Here is a 25,148-nt window from a genome sequence, read left to right as displayed (position 1 = left end):
TTGAATGCACAATGCTGTTAAAATTCATTCCCATATCTGAGGAATTTGACAATATTTTATGATTTTACAGTGAGTCAGTCTTAAGTGCTGCTATGAAGCCAAATTTTAGATGAACATTTATATACTAACACAACAGAACTGTGGAGGGTTTTTTTTTTTTGCTGTCATCTCCCAGTTGATTTAGGATGAACCTGTAGGATTGTGAAGGCAAAAGAGGTTAAGAGGTGGTTTGTCATTGTTTGCCTCTGCATAACAACTCTAGACTTCCTTAATGGTCTCCCATCTAACTTTAACCAGGCCGAACTATATTTAGCTTCAGAGATTCAACTAGCCTGGGCTATCACCATATCTTAAGTGTGAATCTGTTACAAGATTTTCACTTAGAGCATCATAGGCCTCTATAACAGGGCCAAGGAAGCCACTGTACCTAGCTCTTTTTACAGTGAATTCAAAGAAATTGCAAGAGCCACCTGTCCCTTGCCGAAATGCTTGCCCTTGGTGTTTTCGGTAACAAAGCTGATGCGTTATACTATAGGGCACACACAACGGGAAATGGCAATCTCTTCTCTGGTTGCTTTGAGAGCTTTGTAGAAGCATCTAGGCTACCTCACCCGAGTAGGGGAATCCTGGAGTAGTTGGGCAAAATACTTTGAGTTCATGGGCAAGAGCAGAACAGACGCGCAGCTTGCCCTGAAGCCCTCCGTCTGGCATGCAGCGCTCCCCCCACCGCCCCTCTCCGTTTTGGTCATCTTTCCGGCCCGACCAAGCGGCTGGCTATCGGCAGGGCAGGCGTGGAGCTGGCTGGCTTCTCCGTCCCTCTCTCCATGCTCATATTTGGAGCTGCTTGGGCAACCCGTGCCCAGGAATTTCCCGTCATGCCTCCCTGAGAGGCTGCCGGGCCTGTCACTTGGCTTGTCCGCCGGGCGGAGGGGGCCGGACGGGGCTCCTCTCCTCTCCATGCGCCTCCAGCTCTCTCCGCTGCTGCTGTTCACCGCGTGCTTTCCGGCGGGCGCTGCGCTGGCAGCAGGTAAGGGGAGCCCTTGCCCGTCATGTCAGCCAGGCAGCTCGCCTGCCCGCCCGTTTCCCTTCTCGGCTTCTGGAGCCTTCCCTCCGGCCCGCGCGGCTGGTCGCGACGAGAGCTGGAAAATGTGGGGGTGGGGGCGGCGCTCCGTGGCAGCCGCTCCGGGTTACTTGCGCCGCTCCCCGCGCCGCGTCATCTTCGCTGGCGGGCTCCTTCAAGCGGGGCTCCCATGCGCCTTTCTGAGGGAGGGGGCTGTGACTCCGCGTTTCGAGGCCAAAGCGGGACTTTAAGGGTGGATCCAGTGGCGGTGGCTGCGCTCCGTCCGCAAAAGCAGCGAGGCAGGATTCGTCCCGGGGGAGGCGGCGTGTGACGCACCAACGCGGCTCTGGTGTCTGCAGTAACGTGGCTGGCGAGCGCTCTCTTCGCCTCGTTTTCCGACTCCCGCCGGGGCAAGGGCGGTTCGGGATCGTTCCTCGCTGCGGATGGGGTTTGTTCTCGACGGGGTTGCCTCCCTGTGAAAATCTGGGACTGAAGTGGCCTCTGTGGATGGCGTTCGCTTCTTCCTGCATTGGGGCGATGGAAAACTTCCTCGAATCGAATAGAGCCCTCGTTTAACAGCACAAAGTTGTAAGAAGTGGGTAGAAATAAGGCCACTGACTTCAACTGTCAGGAATTTGGAATGTAGAAGATTCTTTCCAGCTATCTATGTGACGATGTCACCCCCACACAAAATGTCTAAATATTTTTAATTGTTGACTAGCTTGATGCCCATGCTTCGCTATGGCATTTAACTACTTTAAATCCAGTTGTAATACTTAAGGGTATGTAACATGTTTCTGTTTAGGGAGGGGAGGGGTTGAGTTGTTTTTGTAGTGTAATAGCATAGTACCCGAGCTTCACAAAGGTGTTTGAATAAAGCGAAGCGTGGCTGTTAGGTCTGCTAGGGCCATCACTACTGTGCCCAGGCCTGCAGAGATGGTCACCTTTACCTTGGACTCGGGATACTCTCTGTCACCTATTTTTAATAGGAGTTCAGAGAATTCCCCAGCGGTCACCTTGCTTCTCAAGTGGACCCTCATGTTCTTTCTTAGTGAGAGTGTCCTGATGAGGGGCCACAGATATGATGCCTTGACACACACGGTAACCTTGTCAGCTCGAGTTCCCCTTGGGACTACTGGCAGACCCCTTGTGCGCTGGAACCTCAACCCACCCAAACTCTGCCAGCCACACAGGAAAGCTGTATCCCTATGGAAAAACACTTTTTACCCCATTATGGGGTGAATTTCTTAAGATTCCTTCTTAGTGAGCCTCTCTACATCACAAAAGGAATGTCCTGCCCAAATTTCACTTTTCTAGTCCAGGGGTTTGGGCTGGGCGGTGATGATGAGTCAGTCAGGACACTTGTCTTTATATATATAGAAGACTAGCTTGATGCCTATGCTTTGCTATAGTATTTAACTACTTTAAATCCAGTTATAATATTTATGGGTAAGTAACGTTTTTGGTTGGGGGTGGGGGTGGGGTTGAGTTGGTTTTGTAGTATAATAGCATAGTACCCTGAGCTTCACAAAAGTGTTTGAATAAAGCGAAGCATGTTGATGCCTAAAGCTGATGAAGTGAATTTCAAAATGTGACATTTATTGAAGAGATTTTTAAAAGGAAAAGATTGTAGTGCAGTAATAAAGTGAAAAATACATACAACCTTATTTTTCTATTGAAGGATCTCTTTGTAGACCTCATTGGTGGTTTCCCCCCACTTTGAGGAGAAGCTTGTGGGCTGGGAAGCCAGGAGGGTTGAGCATGTTGAGGAACTCCACAGGGTAGTGGACCGCATCATCCATTTGCACCACTGAGTCCACAGATCTGTACTCCATTTCTGCCCCTTCGAGGGAGTTAAATTGTGTTTCATTAATGATGGCAGCCTTGTCTTTCTTGGGGGTCAGAGTGGCACACTTGCACAGCCCGTCCATGTTCTTCATGATAGTGATGATATCAGGGTATATTGTGGCTGTTAGGTCTGCTATGGTCGTTACTACTGTGCCCAGGCCTGCAGGGATGGTCACCTTTCCCTTGGACTCAGGACTTGCTGGTACTTGCCCACTGCTGTTCAGTGCACTTCAGGAGTACGATGTGCATATTTCTTTGCCGCATCTCTAAGTTGCTTCCTCCTTTTAGCATCGGTATATCTTGCACAACATCTGCCAGGAGGCTTCTTGGGGGCAGTAAGAGATGATGGCTGCAAGAGGTGTGAGGTGGAGTTGGACTGAGGGAGGGGTGGTGTGGTGGGCACTTCAGCAGGTTCATGTGAGAGGTTCACATTGAAATGACCCCTAGAAAGGTCGTGCACCATCTCCCCATGGAAATTTAAAAACTCAGCTGCCATACTGACTTGTATATAAAATCCCTTTTCAGGAATCTTCTACTGTCTTTCTTCAACTATCTGCAGTTTCCTTGACCTAATTTTTACCTCAGAACACAGTTCCACAGCTGACCCATCAGCCTGCCAGCCACACAGGAAAGCCAGGGCCCACAGAGAGATTGGCAAACCTAGAGGGGTATTTTTACCTCAGGACACGTTCATTGACTGGGAGTCATTGAATGTGTCCTGAGTATTGCATGTCCTGCATACTGTTTAGAATGTTGGGATGATGACCAATCAAGGCTGCATATGCAAATGACCTCAGGGCAGAGTGGCTGAGTTGGCAGTTGGTGGGGAGAGGGGGATGAGCAGCCTCCCAGCCACACAGGGAAGCTGTATCCCTATGGGAAAACACATTTTACCCCTTTTTACCCCCTTAGGGGGTGAATTTCTTAAAATCCCTTCTTAGTGAACCTCTACACCACAAAAGGAATGTCCTCCCCAAATTTCACGCTTCTAGGTCCAGGGGTTTGGGCTGAGTGTTGATGAGTCAGTCAGGACACTTGTCTTTATATATAGATAGATATTGAAGTTTATGTGATTTCAGTCTGCATGAAACTGCTAAGGTCTTGGGTCTCTTCTTTCCCTCTGGTTGTCATTCTGATTTGTGCTGATGTTGAATCCTGATACCAGTGAGATTGTGGCATTGCATAAGATGAGTAGAAAAACTGTGACGGAAAATACATGTTAAGGTCCCCAGCCCCACCCCAGCCCAGATCTTTCTCATATTAAAGCAAGAAGACAAGTCAATGTTGAATGGCAAGAAAATACCCTGTAGGTTAGCATTCCCAAACCTTTTGCACTACAAGGGGAAATTTCCAAGATTCATGAGTACTTTCTTGAGCAGTACTGTGAGACAGGCCTCTTGAACTGCAAGTCACGCTACTGAATCTTGCCTCTTAGCATCCCTCTTTTCCCAAACAGTCAGCATTAAGCAGCTACAATCTGAGTTCTTTTTAAATGTCTGTTAATCTATGTCAGGGAATCCTAGGAATATTATCACTGCCTATATGCTTCCCATTTGTTCGGGCACAGAATGATAGGTGATTATTTTTAAAATCACATTTGAAGGCTCTTTTCCCAGTGTCCTATGGCATGTGATTTATTAATATTTTTATAAGGTTTTTTTTGTCACTGCTCACCATAGGATCTCTAGGTGACTTAAAACAGTTAACAATATAATATGTTAAAACCAACATAAGAACAAATAATAACAATAACATTTAAATTAAATTGAAATATTAAGATACATTATAATACATGGCTCCACACCATATCACTGTCAGGACCAACTCAAAAATATCTGGTTAACCTCCAAAGGCAAATCTGAACGATTTAGTCTGCTGAAACTCAACAAATCCGACAGGGCCTGGGTGTCATCAGCAAGTACACCTTGAGGACTCTTGTCGTGAAGCAAGTCATACTCTTAGTATTAGAACTCCTGATTGATTATCAAGCCTGGACGCTGTCATTTGGAGAACTGCTCTTAATATTTGTGACGGATTGCACTTTTTAAAAAGTTAGAAATGCTGTACAAACAGCTGAAGGACTGTGAAGGGTTAATTCTTCAAAAAAACAGAGAGCCTTGAGTGACAGGTATTCCTGAAATCCAGGTCAGATCCTCTGATCCAGATTGGAGAATCCACGGTTTAACTGGCCATTATTCCCTACAAGGAACAGTGTCTGGGGGACTGGGGGGCATTTTTAAGTTAACTTCACCAGATTTAGAGGTAACCTACTCCTAACTGTCTCCTAAAGACTCCCCAATTTCATTTATTTGAATGGGGCCTATTCCCAGGTATGTATACAGTCATTAGAGGTTACCAGCTTGGTCATGGGTGACATTCACAGGGTGACGAATACAGGCCTCTCAGACACATGCACATACTCTGTCTTTACTCAACTGCTGTAGAAGATTTGTCAAGAGGTTTACATAGTGCTAAGAGCTCCTTGGAGGATAAGCAGAATAAAAATGTAACCAATAAAATAAAATAAAAACGTTTATCCTAATTGAGAACATACAAAATATGTACATGGAACTGCTACATAAATGGGCTGCATCATTTTGGGTTTGTGAAGAAGTGCCCAAATAAAACAGTGTTTGTTTTAAGCATTGCCTTGGCTTGTCAGTTGTGTAAAACCTATTTCTTATTATGATGTTTTAAACCAGCCACAGCTCTTGGGTACTGCCTGATGAAGTGGTAATCATACTTTATTTAGCATGCAGATGTGTGTGCTTTTGATTTTCTCAGTAGAGCTATGATGATCTCTCTGTGGCCCCCAATCCACCACTCCACAGTGCAAGTGGATTCATATCTAGCATTTCATCCATGTAAGATTGAGGAATCTACCTGGGTAGTAGCATAATGCGGCAACTCCCTTACTCCGGTTCAAAGCTGAGGAAGTTCTTTGAATGTATTCTGTTGGTATTGACTTACTAGTCAGATTGTGTATTTGAATGCTGTATGTTTTCTGCTTTAATAGTGCATTTGTGCCAATTATTTTGGCTAGCTAGGAGAACTCTTTGAGGTTTGACTTCAGATTATCATTAAGATCAAAAAGAATCTGAAGTCTGTATGATATAGTCAATAAATACAACATAAAAACAACTAGGTGTTTTCCCCACTAATCTGCCAATAGTCTTCATGCATTATTATCAGTCTTTTCCTTTAGGAGCTGGGCCCCTTGTGTTGAAGAGTAGAGATATGTTGGATCAAATTACTCCACTATCTGATGTGGCATGCTTAAATCTAGATAGCAAAATGCAAGCTTAGGGGGAAGGTACAAGACATCTCTGGGTGCTCTGTGTACAGACTTGCATTTTGTGCATTCCCCCACTGGGATGCCTGTCAATGACGACAGGCCACTGAGTGTCACAAAGGAGGGCAAGTTTATGCTCTCCTCCTCAAGTGCAGTGTTTTGTTTTTCCTTGCGGAAGTAAATTGAACCATTCTTTTGTATGGATGATATTGAAAGAGGCTCATTCAGGAACACTTGAAATGAGGCTAGCTCCATTTTCCGACCTCGGCCCTTGAAACTGAAGCCTACTGCTGTCCTACCTGCACAGCTGCATTTTGGATTCTCTTACAAACTCTCTTCTGTTGTTACTACGATGGATAGATGGATATCATACCCAAACATCTTTCTCTTTTGTTTTTATGATGGTTGTTTACAACTGCAGGCTGTGCATTAGTGTGTGGTTACTTGTTAATTGTACTGGTTAAACCTAAACAGTAGAATTAGTTTTGCATGTGAATGTTTAAATCAGTAAATGATTAGAGTAAATGTTTTACTCTAATCTTGCCTAAATTGATAAGAAGTTAGATTAAGCTAAACCAATTAAAATACCCTGACCTGGACAGCCCAAGCAAGCCCAATCTTGTCAGATCTTGGAAGCTAAGCAGGGTTGGTCTTGGTTAGTAATTGGATGGGAGACCTCCAAGTTAGGCCCGGGTTGCAGAGGCAGGCAACAGAAAATCTCCTCTGTTCGTCTCTTGCCATGAAAACCCCATCAGGGGTTACCATATGTCAGCTATGACTTGATGGTGCTGTCCATCACCAAAGGAAAATAGTTATCTCCACTAACTTTAAAAAAAAATAATTATTTGAGATGCCAAAAAAATCTTGGTTTAATCTAGGCTATCATCTTTGCTTTAGACAAAATGTTGGTCCATGCCTTCAGTTACAGAAGCAGACTTCCAGAAGAGTGGAACAGAACTTGCTTGACCATGTAAGAACTCCTGTTATTACACTGCAACAAGCAAGTAGGACATTTCTCACATCACTACCTTATGTACAAAAAGTGCCCAATTGGATTAATATTCCCAATGCATTTTATATAACATCTTGTTCTATCCTTCACCCCATGCAACAAAATATATTTGCAAGTTGCTGCCAGAGTTTTTTTCTGAAGTTGTTCTGTATGCTTTTATCTTTCTCCTAGTTGTGGATCCACCCTGTTACACCAACAGCTAATGTGTTCAGTGATTCTTCTTGAACATCAGCCTGAACCTCTAGTATCTTTTGATCTTCTTACACCACATCTGACTAACCACAGGTTTCATTGTCCTCCCTCTCCCTAGATAACATGGATCTTTTGCATCGTGTCTTGCTTGGTCTTTTTAGCCCTGTTTGGCATTATGAGGCTTACACCTAGCATTCATTCCTCCATTCTAGATAAGGTGGTTTTCTGTACACTCTGACAAATGTTCCCTTATCCAAACCTTCAAGAGAGGGGTCTGCACCCCACTATGATTGTGTGAATAGGTATTAGAAGCTAGCTGAGAATGGCATCTGACATGCATAAGGCAGTGCGATCGATAGGAAGTATTTCAAAGTGTTGGATTTTATTTATTTAAAACATTTATCGACTGCCTTTCCTCCAAAGGTGCTCAAGGCAGCTTACAATGTAAAATATAAATAATGTTAGCTATATAAAAAAAAGCTAAAAACAGGGTTAAAGACATAGTTGAAATAATTTGAAAAGGTGTTCTAAATAAAAAAAGTCTTTAGCTGCATCCTGAAGCTAGAGAGTGGCCAGGCACACCTCCATGCGTAGACTGTTCCACAATTGTGGGACTGCCACTGAAAAGCCCCTCTCCTGTATACCTACCAATCAAGCTTTTTTGGTACATGGGACAGTCAGGAAGGCCTTTTCTTGCAGCAGGAACATATGGGAAATGATGTCCTTCAGATACTTGGTCCTAAGCCATGTAGGGCTCTAAAGGATAGAACCTTTAAAGGATAGTACCTGGAATTGGACTTGGGAGTGGATTGGTAGCCAGTGTATTGTAATATCACGGTCTCATTTTCCTGATGGCTGACCAGTAGTCTAGCCACAGCATTTTGCACTAACTGTAGCTTCTGAACCTTCTTCAAGGGCAGCCGCAAGTAGAATTCATTGCAGTAGTCCAGTCAAGATGTAACTAAGGCATGGATCACTGTGGCTAGATCTGACTGAACAAGAAATGGAGGCAGCTGTTGTACCAGCCAAAGCGCACTCTGAGCCACCGCAGCCACCTGGCTTTCTAAGATGACCACTGGGTCAAGTAGTACTCCTATGCTACAAACGTGACTTTTCAGGGGGAGTGTAAGATCTCCAAGACAGGAGATCTCACATCTCTGGTCATCCTTTCTACTAAATCAGAGAACCTCTGTCTTGTCAAGATTATGTGTCAGCCTTCCCCCCTTCATCGAGCCCATTAGTGACTCCAAGAACCGGTTCAGAACATCAACAGCATCCTTGGAGTTAGATAGAAATGGTAGAGCTGTATATCATCCACATACAGTTGACATTGCAGCCTAACCTCCTGATGGCCCTTTCCAGTGGCTTCATGTTCATATTAAATAACATGGAGGATAAAATAAAGCCCTGTGGAACTCCATCGGCTAATGGCTGTGGAGTAGAGCAAGGGTCCCTGTCCCTAATAATCACCTTTTGAGACCGGTCACCCAGATGGGATTTGAATCATTGTAACCCTTAATCCCAGGGTGGAGTGGCGACTCAGATGGATACCATGGTCGATGAGATTGAAGGCCACTGGGAGATCCAGCAGCACTAGCAGGGCCACACTCACCCTGTCTAGTTCTCAGTTAGAGGTCATCAACCAAGGTGACCAAAGCAGACTCTGTTCCAGATCCTGACCTGAAGCCAGATTGAAATGGATCAAGAAAATTGATATTTTCCAAGGGTCCCTGGAGCTGAGAAGTAACCACTGGCTCTAACACCTTGCTCAGAAATGGAAGATTGGGGACTGGCTGGAAGTTCTTCATCATACTAGGGCTTGGGGAAGGTTTTTTCCAACAAATGTCAGATTACTGCATTCTTGAGCACAAGCAGACATAAGGGAATTTGCCTGGAAGGTTTTAGACCAGGGGTTCCCAACCTTGTGGGCACTTTTGGAATACTGTCACAGGGTGGTGAGCACAAGTGCAGAATAGCTGCCAAAGGAGGTGCAAAATGTCAAGGAATGAACAATTGGCATGTAATTCACAGCATTCCCGGTTGTGAATTGCTCCCAACAGTGGGTTATAGACGCACTAGCAGCCTGAAAGACAAATTAATACATTCAGACTTCAAGGAAAATAGGAATAGAGATCAGTTTCCTCATGGACAGATGAATAGATGAATGGCTTGACAAAGCAACGCAACCCGAAACGGGCTGTTATAACTGCTAGTGCACCCGTTGTCAACAGTCTGGGAGAATTTCTTTCCATCATCTGTCTCCCATTGTGCTCTCACTGTCCTCTTCATTTGACGGTTTTTCCTGCAAGGAAGAAGAAACAATCAATGAGGATGGTACATTTTGGATTATGAACTTTGTTACTTACCTTGTAGTATATGAATTGGATGGACTTCATGGATTGGAAGACTAATTTATCAGGCATTGGTTTTGTATTATGGAGTAGAGAGTTACTGATTATTTATGTCAATATTTTTGCACAAATTGCATTTGCACTTTCATTATTAAAAGGTTAATATTGCGAAATTGATATTACTAAATGTACATAACCAATGTCCTCCTGTCCTTGTAATTAAACATAAATTTGTTGCTTTTGGAGGATATGATTGGATTGGACTTTTTAAAAAAGACCATGAAAACATCTTAGAGGTTCCCTCAATCCCAAAATTAGATTAATTATAATCAATCAAAATACCACTAGAAAACTTGGATTTGATACAGCATTGGTAGATAGCTGTATCAAATGTTTGCATACCTAGTTACCAGAGGTTCCTTTACTAAAAATAATAATAGTAGAGAGGCAAGGGAGGTTTACATCTTTAGAGTGCTGGATTAAGTCATGCTGAAACACTAAGGTATGTCCAGTTTTTGAGGCCCCATAGCATTACCTGCAAAATGGTAATTCAGTTATTCAGTTATGGTAATTCAGTTATTTTTTTATTTAGAGGCACTTCATAACCTGACGCCTAAAGTGTAGTTTCCTTGGCTTGAGCATAAATCCAGCTCTACTTGCTTCTTGCTTGAAGGAGAGCCAGTTTGGAGTTGAACTTACTGCAAAGAACATCGATTTATTTAAGAACAACTATGAGAAGCTGTGGCAACAAATAGACAGAGACATGATTAAATGGAATAAATTGAATTTGTCATGGCTAGGAAGAATAGCAGCAATTAAAATGAATGTGTTACCGAGAATAATGTTTTTACTACAAATGATACCAATAATAATGGACAACAAACAATTTGACAAATGGCAAAGAAAGTTATCAGATTTTGTGTGGGCTGGGAAGAAACCTAGAGTGAAAATGAAAGTGCTATGTGACGCAAAAGAGAAAGGAGGATTGCAACTGCCTAATATAAGATTATATCATGATGCAGTATGTTTAGTGTGGCTTAGAGACTGGATGCTGTTAAAAAACCATAAATTATTAGCACTTGAAGGATATAAAAAGCTCTTTGGTTGGCATGCCTACTTATGGTATGAAAAAATTAAAGCAGACTCTATGTTTTTGCATCATTATATAAGAAGAAGCCTTTTTGCAGTTTGGCTAAAATATAAAAAATATTTAGATGACGGTATCCCAATGCGGGTGGTGCCGTTAGAAGTTGTGGAACCGGATACAATTTATAACAGAAAACAATGCCTGACTTATTAAGAAATTTTGAAAAAAGAGCAAAATACGGCTAAGCTGAAAACATCTGATGAGTTACCGTTTCAATATGGTTGGTTCCAATATAGACAGATTAAAGGCTTATATGACTCGGATCGTTTGAAATTTGGATTTAAATTGAAAAACTCTGAACTGGAAGAATGCATACTGCAAGACGGCAAAAAAAGGATATCTAAAGTTTATAAGATCTTGTTAAGATGGTATACAGAAGATGAAACAGTCAAAGTGCAAATGGAGAAATGGGCCATAAACTGTAATAGAGATATAACAATGGAGGCGTGGGAACACTTGTGGAAGAATACCTTAAAGATATCAACATGTACTAATATTAAAGAAAATGTTTATAAGATGATGTACAGATGGTACTTAACGCTGAAGAAAATAGCTTATGGAAATAACCAAATGTCTGATAAATGTTGGAAATGTAAGAAACATGAAGGTTCATTCTATCATATGTGGTGGACTTGTGAGGTAGCAAAGCAGTTCTGGAGGAATATCACAGAAGTTATGTCCCAAATCTTACAAATCCAAATAAATAAAAACCCGGAACTGCTTTTGCTGAACTTGAATTTAGACGGAGTTATTCCACAAGATAGAACATTCCACAAGATAGAACATTAGTGACAACGGCGGCAAGAATACTGTATGCTCAAGTATGGAAGACACAAGAAGTGCCATCTACAGAGAATTGGATACAAAAACTGCTACACATGGCTGAAATGGACAAATTAACAAGAAAGCTAAGAGAACAAAATCCAGAAGAATTTTTCAAAGACTGGGGGAAATTGAAACAATATGTAGAAAAAAAGTGGGACGTAAAAGGGGAGATGTGGTTATTAGATAATTTTTAGTTTTTTACTAAGGAAGAGATAGTGATCATTACAAGGGGGAAATATGGACAACGATATGAAATAGGTATTGATTTAAGAGGTCAATTTATGAGCTAAATATTCAAATAATATTAAGCAGCGTAGAATTAGATATTGGGTTGGAAAGCTGTTGGAAGTCTATAGGAGAAAGGGGGGAGGGAAATGGTGGGGGAATAGGATAAGAAAGGGCAGATTTGGAAAATGTAAACATATTATACTCACCCAATAAAAATTTTTATATAAAAAAAAATAACCTGACGCCTAAAGTGTAGTTTCCTTGGCTTGAGCATAAATCCAGCACTACTTGCTTCTTGCTTGAAGGAGAGCTAGTTTGGAGTAGTGGTTAAGAGCGCAGGACTCTAATCTGGAGAGCCAGGTTTGATTCCCCACTCCTCCACTTGAAGCCAGCTGGGTGACCTTGGGCTAGTCACAGTTCTCTGAAGCTCTCTCAGCCCCAGCCACCTCACAGGGTGTTTTGTTGTGGGGATAATAATGGCATACATTGTAAACAGCTCTGAAGGAGCATTAAGTTGTACTGAAGGGCAGTATATAAATGGAATGTTATTGGTGTTATTTCTCTTTTATGAAAATTGAGATGTATATATGAGCTCTCCTATCTGAAAAAATAATAATAACATTCAATTTATATACCGCCCTTCAGGACAACTTAATGCCTACTCAGAGCAGTTGACAAAGTATGTCATTATTATCCCCACAACAAAACATCTTGTGAGGTGGGTGGGGCTGAGAGAGCTCCAGAGAGCTGTGACTAGCCCAAGGTCACCCAGCTGGCTTCAAGTGGAGGAGTGGGGAATCAAACCCGGCTCTCCAAATTAGAGTCCTGCGCTCTTAACCACTACACCAAACTGCAGTGTCCACTTTAAACAACAACACTCATTTCACTGTGTATTGTTTTTCAAGGAGGTGCTCATGAGGGTTCTGACGCCATTGAAATCATTGGTGTTCAATTGGAGTAACTCAGCATGGGATTGCACAGTTTGCCCCTCTGTGGCTTGAACATGGGGCCAAACTAGACTTTACGGTGGCCATTGGTTTGACCACACTGCCACCATTTTAGAGGTGAACCTGGGTCCTTTAAAAATGCTGCAAGGGCATGACCCTGATTGGGTTCGCTGCACAGTAAAACCAGACAATCTTATTCTCTCCCCTGTGCCTTTCCAAGTGTCAAAACAGTCCTCTGTGGCTGTTGCACTTGAAAAGGCACGTGCATGTGACAAAATCGCTTAGTCCCACCATGCTGTGCAGAATTTTTAAATGGACCAAGTTCCTCTCTAAAATGGCATCATCATCCTCCACGAGTCAGACCCATGGATGCCATAACATCTTGTTTGGCCCACTGAGGGAGGAACAGAAAAGGGAAGCTGAAAAAAGACTCGGTAAATCATGTGCTTCGCTTCCTACAATTTAATTTATAATTTAATTTTGGTTGAAACACATTGTTAAAAACTTCTTTCCCAACATTTACAGTGTATTTGTACTTTCTTGGTAAACTTCAGCCATAGCTTGAGTTTAAAGGTAAGAGAATATGAAATCAATAACTGGGCTTTTAAAATAACCTTGAGTGACTGCAATGTCATCAGAGGACAAAAATAGCATTTCTTATGCATGAGTTCATACTTTTTAAATCCCACTGCAGAAGACATGACTTTTAATATTTAGCAAAAATGAGACAAAACTGTTAAGGGAGCGGGTTAGGGGCATTGCCTAAGAGTGTGAACTGTGTGAGACGTTCGTTCAAATCCTGCTTCAGACACAATTTGCCAGACAGCCATAGAACTGTTCTCTCAGTCCCATCTGCAAAATGAGGATAATATTAATTATCTGCCGTTAAGGCAGCATTGTTGTGAAGGTTGCTTACATACCGAGCACTTTGTACAAACTCTAAAGCACTATATAAATATTAAATAGTATTACCATCGTTATGAAAGTTTTTTAAAAATACAATTGCTTGCCACAGCTTTCCTTAAGGAGGGAGAAAAGATTTTATGGAATGATTTCTGCATCTGAAAACCAGACAAGCATTTTCTTTCAGTGGAAATGTCATGGGTAGTTGGCTCTTAATATGTCGCCTCAGCACTTTCATTGACTCGATAGTTTGCTTCCGCTTTGAGTGACAGTGGATTTTTTTTCATACTGTCCTAATAGCTCATTTTAACAAAGACGTTGGGCATCACTTATTCCATTCTCAGATACAAGTTTGCGTGTTGAAACGGCATATGATCTGCAGATATCCCGACTCTGTGTCTCTTCCTGTATAACCTCTTGATGTAGAGGTTGCCTTTATAGAGCATACCAAATAGCAAAACTGTACGGGGTCAGAACTTAATCCAATTTAATTCATCAGTCCCTTTTAAATGATAAAGCATCTTCAATTTCGACCATTTTAACACAATGCATAAATCAAAGACTAAATTGGCATAAATGGCATCAAAGAGGCGGGTGGAAGGGAAGCAACCCAACCATTAAGGAAAGTTTATGCCACAGTAAGTCTGTCTTTGAGGTATCACTGAGACTCCTTTTTGTATTTACTAAATTACATGCGGGTAAGTGGGCTTACCCTGCTTTGGATGGGAGAGGAACGTGCTCTTGATTTCTCCCTGCATTAAAGCTACTTGCTTCTTTAAAGGAAAACAGGGAGGTAACTATGTTTTCCTCCTTTTGGCAAATTACAGTTGGTGTGGTGGTTGTGGTTTGCTTTGGGAAAATAGCAGAGGAAAGACTTGCCTGCCCAAGTGTCACAGACGTGCTTTGAAACATCACTATTATTTGTGTGCAAGCTGCAATATTATGACTGGCTCTTGCCACTGAGCTGCCGTTTTATGTCTGGTAGCTTCCAATGCTCATGAACAACTTAAGTAGCTCTCAGAAACATACAGCTACAGTCATTGGTAACTGCCCACCACCAACAGGAACCATGTCTCTCTACCCCTCCACTTTCTGAAGGCAGCACCAAGAGAGCAGGGTAATAGGGTTGCCATTTCCAGCTTGTGAAATTCCTGGATATTTAGGGGTGGTACTTCGGGAGAGTGGAATTTGAGGAGGAGAAGGGGCTCAGTGGGGACGTGTTGCCATAAGGTTTGCCCTTTGAAGCTACCATTTCTTCCAATCCAGAGATCAGTTGTAATTCCAGGAGAAAGTTCTTGCTGGAGGTTGGTTAGTAACTGTAGTGTTTTGCATGTAAATAAGTTTGTGTATATTAATGTGGGGGTTTTAATATTTGTTACTATGTTTAAAATGCAAGGAAAGAAGGAGGGGGGCTGGATGGGTTAATGGAGTGTGCTGTGATTGGATAATAGCTGTACCCCTAGGGGGCAAAATAAACTGCAGTTTTAGTCAAAGTACTGAAAGAAAAGTGTTTATTCAGGCCAAGTCAGGCAAACTGTGTGGAAGCTGGAAGGGGCTTTCATTCTGTCAAGTTTAATCAATCTGTGGTTCCCATTTCCCCACCCGGGGTGGGGGATCCCCCGATCCCACCATTTCCCCTGCACCCACTTACTTCGCTGGCAGGGGGCGCACTCCCTGGGGTGCCCCCTCCTCGGGTGGTGCAGCATGCCTCTGGGCAGGGGGCATGCTCCCACACCACAAGAGTGGACTGCAGCAGTGGCAAGAGCGGGCTGTGGCGGCGGTGGGAGTGGGCTGCAGTGGCAGCAGCGAGAGTGGGCCACTCTTGCCACCGCTGCGGCTCCTTTGCGCCAAACGAGAGTGGGCTGCGGCGGTGGCAGTGAGAGCAGGCCACGACCGCAGCAAGAGCAGCCGCACCAGCAAGAACAAGAGCCCCCTTTGACCCGGAGGCACCCTTTACCCCCTGCATGATGACTTCACTCGCATAAGTGACATCATCACGTGAGCTGGGACCACATGCATGCGCTGCATAATGTGCAAAGAAAGAAGCCAGGGTAAGTGCCAGTTCCCAATCCCCCGCCAGGAGAGTCCAGGGACCTGGGCATCTCCCATCGAGGGACTCCAGGGTCGAATCCACATTACTCATTCTAAGTCGCATGTTCCCCGCATTCCCCACACAATCCCGAGTGCCGGTCACATTACCTCATTTCATTCGCATTTCTCCCGAATATGTGGTCACAGGTTTTCAACGGGAGTTTCACGGTGGCCATGAATGGGCCAATGCGCAATTTACGCGGTTTTTTTAAAAACCAACCCCCTTCCTGTCTCTCCGGCCGTTCCAAGAGTTCCTATTGGCTGATTCAACTTGCAAGTGCTCCGTAGTCTGCAAAAGACTGTTTTTGACTTCATAGCATTGGATTTATTGATTATGCTGTTTCTGAATCAAATCTGGTAGTTTGAAAAATCATTTTGGGGTGAATCCATCCTCAGAACGGACTCGCGAAACTTCCTTTTTAACTGTTTTTTATTTTTTTAATTTTATATTACTGTGATATCGAAATTACAAAATATCGAAATAATGACACTCCAAGGAAGTGAAACTTCAGTAAAATTCAGGCACTGAACTGTCCTGCATAATGCCCACGAAAGCTTTCCACATGCTTCCAAATTTCCAAAAAAGAAACGGGAGAGAGCCATCAGTGCTGTCAGTGGGGGAAAGAGAGGCATCATTATCTTCAATGATGTTTCTTTATAAGGCAAGATCGAAATAACGGAAAAGTGCACTCAAAATTTTTTTAAAAATGGGCAGGAAAAAAAGGTCCCGCCCAAAAAAGCGGTTTTTGAGCGGCCGTGTGACCGGAGGGACGCGCGAGAAAGACGGATTGGAAGCAGGAATGTGAACGAAGAGGAAAAAATCGCGGATTGGAGGCAAACGGAAGATATCCGATAAACATGCGGGTAATGGGTGAATGTGGATTCGACCCAGGTCCCTGGCAACCCTAGTGGAGAAATTTCATCAAAGTCTAGCAAACGATTTGTGAGCCTTGGTCAGTCTGTGTGTATCTTAGAGAAAGGTTATTCTATCTAGGTCAAGCAAGCTGTGTGGAAAAGCCTGAATGAATCTGTGGATGAGAGGAGCGTTTATTCTTTTAGTGAAGATCTGTGTGGAAAATTAGTCTTTGTAACTGGCTCTGTGAACATACCTTTAAGAAGATAAAACTATTTTTGATACCACCAAGACTGTGAACTATTCTGAAACCAATATGCTTACCAAAACTCTGCAACCATCACACTTATATTCTTATAAATAAATTCTACATCTGATTAAAAAATAAAGGATCCCTTTTTACCTCACAGCTACACCCACATGCTGATCATCCGGTCATATCACAGTCTATAACAAACCTTCCTATAATACCAGTTAAACTGAAGAGATTATGGCAAAGCCATATGGCAAAACAGTCAAAACCTTTTAAGTAGCAATATATAGGTCTCACAAATGGCAGTTTTAGATGGGTAGCCATGTTAGTCTGTAGTAGAAGAGCAAGATTCAGGTCCAGTAGCACCTTAAAAGCTAACTAGATATCCAGGGTATGAGCTTTTGAGAATCAGAGCTCCCTTCATCAGATACAAGGCAAACAGGGCAAAACGCCACTGGTGGAGTTTGTAGTGGGATTGAAACCCCAAAGGGAAGGGGGAATCCCCCTGCCGCCTGTCAGCTGATAGTTTAAAGGGTCCTGCTGCTTGCAAGCAGCAGGGCCCTTTATACTACCAATTGCCCCTTTCCCTGCCGCTGCTAAGTAGCCGGAAAGGGTCATTTAAACCCCACGAACCACAAACTGGTTTGTGAACTTTCCCCAGTTTGTGGGGTTCCTGGTTCCTGGTTCATGAAAATGTCACGAACCATGAACCCCGTGGTTCGGTTTTTTGTGGTTCGTGCCCATGTCTAGTTGTGAACAGGGCCTTCCTGAGGTAAAAGTTTAAGGTAACATAAGGAGGAGTTGAATTATGGATCCAAGGCAGGTTTAAACATGAAAACATTACGGTAACCCTACAGGGAAAGAGCAACATATTTCTGATATTTCCCACCCCAAATGAAAAACACCCCAGAAGCACTCTCCAGATTGCAACATCTTTGTCAGGATCTGGATCTGACAAGTCTACTAGTCTGGATCTGACTAGTCTATGGATCTCAGCTGTGCCTATAGCAGTTGATTTAGTGAGGAAAGGGATTGTGGGAAACACAGCTTGAGAAGCTAAGCAAGTGTGTGTGAGGTACAAGGCAGGGAAACAGGGCTAGAGCTCTCTATTTCTCTTACCCCAGCAACTGTACTAAGCCAGGATTCTTGATCATCAGCTGTTAGCACAAGTTTCAGAATTGTCTCCTTTCAGCGCTATGTTGTTCTGTGCTGAAGCAGTACTCAGTAACCCATTTATTACAAATGTTATGGTAGGCAATATCTAACACAAAATAGGACTTGGACACCATTTAATATGCTGCTTGCTCTAAGTCTTTAATGCCAGAGAAGTAAAAAGACATGGAGCTCTTCGGTACATAGTTTGAAGATTGCTTTACCAAACTGGAAATTTGGTAAACTGAAACTGCTTAAAATTGGTAAACTGACACAGGATGGGGAGCCCAGACCCCATATGTGTACTCTGTAATGTGTGAGTTGGCCACTGTGAGTGGCCACATTACAATCCTTTTTTTGTGATTATGATTATTTTACTGGGAGGGAGTTTTTCAAAGAGGAATTCATTCAAAATGGTATCACCCACTTGTAATCTGAATGGTAGAATTCCTCCTATTCTTACTTATCGTGTATGGGTTAGGCCTGAGGTGTCCCATGTCTGAGGAAAACCTGGAAATTGTGTAACACCTCTCTAGGAATTGCCAGAAGCTCTATGTCAGTGATTATGTGAAGGTGGTGGGTGCTCCTTCCTTTGAGATATTTAAGAAGAGGCTAGATGGCCACCTGATGGCAATGATGATTCTATGACTTAATATATGAACATACACAGATCAGGAGAATGAGGGCATGAAGGAATGAGCTGGTGCTTGGCTCTTTTGGCCCTTTCTTACATGTCCAGGGTAATGCTGATTGCTATTTTGGGGTCAGGAAGGGATTTTCCTCCAGACCAGGTTGTTTGGGTATCCTGAAGGGTTTTTTGCCTTCCTCTAGGCATAGAGCAGAGGTCACTGGGGGAGGTGAGGGAGTAACATAGCTGTGAATTTCCTGCATTGTGCAGGTGGCTGATGACCTTTGGGATCACTTCCAGCTCCCTGTTTCTATGTGATGCTCCTACCTGCATTGTGCAGGGGGCTGGACTAGATGACCCTTGGGGTTCCTTCCAGCTCTTTGTTTCTGTGTGATGTTCCTACCATTATGATTCATGTTTACCTGAAAATGGAGAGGGCTAAGCAACCTGATTCTGAAAAAAATACCCTATCAGGAACGTCTGCCAGTTGCTGCTGGTTTTGTAATGCAAGATGCTGCTCAACTCTTAGAACAAAAGAGGGCATTGATGAGTTGTGAAAAACTTAACTCATTTTCATTTACTGAACTAGAACTGTATCATTCGGTCTTCTACCTGGAATGGAAAGCATACCAAAATAGCAATGACTAACCCAATTTCCTAGCAAATGGACTCTTGTTAGAAAATACTGTTTACTACACACATGCACACCTACATACATACTACACACATGTGCTTTTGTCTTCTTTTTATTTTGTAACATCTAGTCTGATGAAGAGTTCTAGGGGATTTGAAAGCTTGTACACTGTTATGTGTCATTGGGTTGATCCTAACAAGAGAGAGAGCTTGAATTCTATATTGGCTTTTTGAATTTTCTTTTGCGCCAAGACAGATGTAAACAACTTGCACTACATGCAGTGTCAAAGAACTGATAAAATTATTTGTGGATAGAGCATTTAATTGTTTCCTGAAGACAAGCCTCTTTTGCCTTTATTCTTCTTACAACTCTGGAATGTTTATATTCTAGCTTCCAGAACACAAGCTCACTCCTGATTTTGCTTGTACCTTTTTGCTGAGATAGCCACATGGTGGTGCTCTGCTACTTAGCTAATAAGAAGTGCATTAACTGTAAATTACCAAGTAAAAGGCATGCGTGAGGCCTCCATTTCTGGGGCACTCAGCCTTTTAAATGGCAGAATACATCTTTGTTCTTTGCCTGACCTGAAGAGTGACATCACTGCCTTTCTTCCTGTTGTACTGTAGCTGCTTGACTCCCAGGCTCTGACACAAGCCAGATGGCTGCGATTGGTAGGCGCACAGGCTCCTTGGTACTACAGTTGATGAAACAGAATAGGAAGACGTTTTATGATCAGCTGCGGGAGCACAGTAAGACTGCAGCTTTGCTAGGTAATTGCATTTTCCCTGCACACTTTTGTTCCCTGAGGGGAAGGTTGCTGCGGGGGGGGGGGGGGGGAGGGAATATCAATTTTTTATTTGTGGTGTTTAGTATGCATAGGCCTTTGATCTTTTATTAGTCAATAGTCTGCTCCAGAGGAATGTGCTTCCCCCCCCTTTTTTTAAAGGGAAACAAAAATTCTGTTCTGTAGTAACTCGTGAAAATGACATGTTTATTTATGTTTAATGGTTCTCTGAGGCTGTTCATTGTGTAGTTTCTTACCTCCCGCCCCCTTTTGTCTCCATTTAGTTACTCACAAATGTTTTGGTTTTGTAGTTGGATGAAGTCAGTGTTCAGGCATGTTAATACAAGCAGCTTTTCTGTCAGATGTACCCTAGAGTAACATGTGTACTGATGCTTGTTATGTTGTGGTGTTCAGGGGACCAGAAGTCAGAACTCGTTACTTCCTCTCTGCTTGAGAGGGGGAAAATACAGTTACTGTCTTTGTATACTTTTATATACATTTACTTTGCATTTCACACATGCATGTATGTGCACCTCGCCCCCCCCCCCGCCCCCCCACATTCTCATAGGTTTTCAGAAGGGCCAGAAAAATCCACAGCGACCCGTCAGCATCTCGTTTTTCTCTTAGTTCAGCAAAAGTACTGCTGCAAGAACAAGTCTGGAATGAATGGACAAACTTATCTGATTACTGTTCTCTTTTTTTTCTTTGAATGTAGTGAGATAATCAAGTTGGTAGCAAGCCATACTCTGCAATTACATCAGCAAACTATGGTTTGTGCCTGCCTAACAAACCAGGATTCCAGCTTACAATTTATTTCCAGTTTGTAACCATAATTGACAGGGCAAGAACTGATTATAGGTTGCTAGCCTAGGTGTAAAGGCAAACTGTGGTTTGCCACAGACCTGGTAATATCTAGTTATCTCTCTGAAGAGAGAGGAGGAATCCTGTAAGAGCCAGGTTTCTGCCATGCTCTTTCTTAAGCATGGTTTGCTGTTATGGCCAAGCCATGCATAGCATGTAGTTGCCACAGGCAGCGTGTTTCAGGGTGAGGACATATAGATTTAGTGCAGTTGGAACCCAGAAGCCACATGGTTGCTGCAGCCATTCCCATGCTGATTCTTGTTGTCAAAATGGCAGATATTTAGCAAGAATATGATGGATTGTCTAGATTCTTGTAAAAAACAGTGTGAAAATTTGCATTGTTTCCTCCAATTCTGGTTTGAATTTAAATCATGCAGGAAGCTGTGTAGCTTAATAAAATTTCTTGCTGCTTTCATGAGAAGATTTGAGGTTTGTGTGCAAGTGTGATCTATTGCAAATATGTAGACAAGCATATGAAAACAGAAGAAGAAGTACAAGAGAATGGGTGCATTCTTGTACAACTCATATTCATTTTGCTCATTAGTGGCTGGATCCTATGACACTTACCACCAAGACCTTCCCTTCTCCAACAAAGAGATGCATTCTCAATCAGAAAAAGTCATTCTCCACTGGAGGAAATCTTTCCCTATTAAGGGAAGACTTAGCAGAAGAGAGCCACAGGAATCTATCTTAGTGGGAGTGAGTTGTATAAGGTTGCCAGCCAGGAACCTTTTGGAGGTGGGAGTATGCGGGGACTGGAGGAAATGACATTGCTTAGTACTGTAACATCACTTGTAAGTGAGTAGCCACAAATAACGTCATGGTATCATGCACTGTTCTAGGAATGCCCTCAATCTCTATGGTAAAAACCATGGAGATTGGAGTAATTCCTAGAGGGATTCCTAGAGAATTGTGAAATGCCACCCTCCCCTACCCCCAGTTTTGCTCCTGCTGCTCCATTGAGTGAGGTTGGGGGGCTGAGCAGTGGCAGTGGGACTCTAGTTTTTGGTGGATATCTATGTCTCTCTGCAGTAAAACAGCAAGAATTGAGTCTAGTGGCACCTTAAAGACCAATACTATTTCCAGTGTATAAGCTTTCAAGAGTCAAAGCTCCTTTTTCATTCCTACTTGTATCTGATGAAAGGAGTGTTGACTCTTAAATCCTGTTGGACTCAAATCTTGTGGTGGGACTCCAGGTTTTTTTATCCAACACTAGATATTTCTGGTACACTTCAGTGGCTGCATTATCTGAGAAGTATCTGAAGCAATTAATGATTATCATGTGAAGCAGCTGCATTTAACCTCTTTTGCTATTGTATCAATCTTAGGGATCTTAGATAACTTTTTACATTGCATCTCTGTTTCCTCCCTTCCTCATGAACTCAGGGAAATATACATGATGTAAGTGCACTTGGGTTTGAAGACATGTCTTCCAACGCTGCTGTTCTGTGTTAGAGGGAAGCTATTAAATAAGCTACCAGTTGTTTGTGAAATGCGCGCTGCTCAGTTATTTTAATGGGATATTCCATGCAACTCACATACTACAATAAATTAAGATGACTTACTTTCTCAACTTTTCATGTAGTTACCATTTTTTGGTTGTCTTGTTTTTTGTAAGATATTTCCTTGCTTGGTCTAGTTCATGTTTGTTCACTGTTACAAAACATTGTACACTGTTTGTTGTGCCAATATAATAAAGCATAAAGTTAATGGCAAGGAATTAAATCAACTTGGTTATAAATGTGTGTTTGAAACATTAGTTTTGTATTTTTCTTTCAGTAAAAAAAAAATCATAACCATCAGTTTTGCTATGAATTTGCCTAACATTTTTGATGTTTTAATTTTGTTTTCATCTTTTTTTTCCCCTACTCAGCTCTTGCCCCTGTCCTTTGCCTCTGGTTGTGTTGGTGAGGACATTACAGTGATGTCTGCATTCAACTTACTGCATTTGGTGACCAAGAGCCAGCCTGTGGCCCTGCGAGCCTGTGGGCTTCCCTCAGGTTGAATGGGGGCTGCTTGTTGTGGTCATGCTTATGGAAGTCCCGTTGAGTTGAAGGGGGTACTTCTGCTACAGTAAATGAAACATTATGGTTTGCTAAACTTTTAAATTTCTGATTTTTTTGTCTGAGATAGAAAGTCATTGATTATATACAGCTTTGTTAACAAAAATACTTGAGGGGTGGGTTTTTAGTTGTTAGCCCCAGCACCTCTCTTTAATTTGACGCTATCTTTCATTTTCCAAAGTGGGGAACAAGCTAGTTCATCAGTTAAGAATAATTGCGTAGGATATATCCCGTAATTCTATATTTCTGATAAGTAATATTAATTTCAAGAAAATGCAAACATACACCACAGTAGCATGAAGGCCACAACATAACCCAAAGTTTTTGGGGGAGTAGGGAAGGAGAAGTGCCCGGATGTAGTAAGGAGAACTGTCGGGGGATACAGAAAAATGATCTGTTTGTTTACAGCTGTTAACCTGCTTTTGCTCATGGAGCTCAAGCAACCTGAGGGCTCCCAGATAGTCCAACTATATAAGTAGACCCAGATTGCTTTCACATGGCAACAATTCTCCATAGAGCTTTCATTGCTGCAAATGCAGAGGCAACAGAGCATCTACATGAAGGTTTGCTGCTTAGTTTGTTTGACTCACTATCCTGCAACTTCTCAGAGTGCTTTTTTCAGACTTATGAAAAATTGGTCATTGACAAATTGCTACAGTGATATGTCAATTACTCGATCTGAGCTATAGCTTATAATTGGTAGTCAACTATCTCTATAGTCTAGTGCTAATGCTTACCACAGTTTAAATAAAGGCATGAAAAAGGCCTTAGTGCCACGGGGAAGAGGAAATTGAGGCCATGGGAAAGTGCTGGGGCAAGGAAAATGGTACTAAGGTGGGTGGAACCTGCAAAAATGTGCATTTTTCCATCCATGCAGTAGGCAGATACCTATTGACTCCTGTCTTTTCCAGAAGATGATATTAAACCATGTTTAGGAACGATCAGAGCAAAGATGGGAAAAACCTGGATCATGGACAGAAGATTATGTTGTGTGGACATTTAAAACTAAACAAAAATGCTACAGTTCAAATATGTAGCTAGCCCACTGTACTTCGCTTTAGTATGGTTGCTGTTTCACATGCCTTCACACCATCCTCTGGGATTTGAGGAGTGTAGAAGTTTACATAGGAATTGATGCTAAAACAAATGGGGAAGGTGCTTTGCCATTGGTCTTCCTGAAGAGAAAAGCTGGAAGAATCAGTTAATCATGGAACAGCTAGTGATGGTTTTATTAGAATTGTGCCAGCATGGGATGGCAAAAGCTTTAAATGGAGAACAACATTGGTTTGGATCCTGCCAAGGCTTTCTGTCTGCAAAAGTGCAACATCCTCCCTCTTGATGTAGCCTGAAATGCCCCCCCCCAATGCTGCCACTGGTGGATAAAAATCCCTCAGGAATAGCTTGGGGGGGGGATCAGAGCTGTGTGTTGGGATGCAGGACTTGGTGACCCACCCCATTTACACAAGCTAAAATTTTAGATGGAATTCAGCCTAATATTTCATAATATTGCAAGCTTAAATTTAATACATATTTACCAACCCCAAGGCAGCAGTTTTCCCAGAATTTTTGCAGTAAGTTAAAGGACATGCACCCCTGAAGAAGCCGCTTACTAAATTTTACGCTCATGCTTGGACCTCTACTTTCTCCTGTAGAGATGCATTTGTAACTGAATTAAAAGTGCACTTTAATTATATAATTAAATTAATAATATTTATGCCCAGCCTGTAAAGTTGGTTTATGCAAGAACGATATGGTTGTTTGGGTATACAGAAATTTTAAGCAGGCACTTAAGCCCATGAATGCCGTTTTTGTCCTTTAAGATTTTATATATTTACATTTTTGATAGCATATGCTTCAGAACTTATGTTTCATATGCATTCCCTAACTCAGCCCTATAAGCCACTGTGGAATAGTAGCAACAGTGTTGGAGATGTGGGTTCAGATCCCCACACAAACATTTCTGCTTTGATTTTTAGTGTAATTTGCTATACAGAGGGGAAAGGGAAAGACTATATGAACCACAC

General features: G+C 42.4%; 1 protein-coding gene across 4 annotated transcripts in view; it reads left to right on the top strand.

Annotated features, from left to right (window-relative positions):
* Positions 1-887: 887 nt before the first annotated feature.
* The window catches only part of MSRB3 (methionine sulfoxide reductase B3), a 97,401-nt gene continuing 73,140 nt past the window's right edge, over positions 888-25,148 (top strand). Inside the window, exons 1-2 of one of the 4 annotated variants that reach the window (XM_054988826.1) lie at positions 888-1,027; positions 22,935-23,061. In XM_054988826.1, coding sequence (XP_054844801.1) covers positions 22,986-23,061 — 76 coding nt within the window. In that variant the 5' untranslated portion in view covers positions 888-1,027; positions 22,935-22,985. Of the gene's footprint in view, positions 1,028-1,294; positions 1,656-20,042; positions 20,187-22,934; positions 23,062-25,148 lie in introns of those variants that run through there. The other 3 variants (XM_054988823.1, XM_054988822.1, XM_054988824.1) reach the window with 3 other exon arrangements.

The sequence above is a fragment of the Eublepharis macularius genome, chromosome 9, assembly GCF_028583425.1.
Source record: "Eublepharis macularius isolate TG4126 chromosome 9, MPM_Emac_v1.0, whole genome shotgun sequence".
Lineage (NCBI taxonomy): Eukaryota > Metazoa > Chordata > Lepidosauria > Squamata > Eublepharidae > Eublepharis > Eublepharis macularius.
The sequence above is the reverse complement of the archived record's forward strand: the minus strand, read 5'-3'. Positions and strand labels throughout refer to the sequence as shown.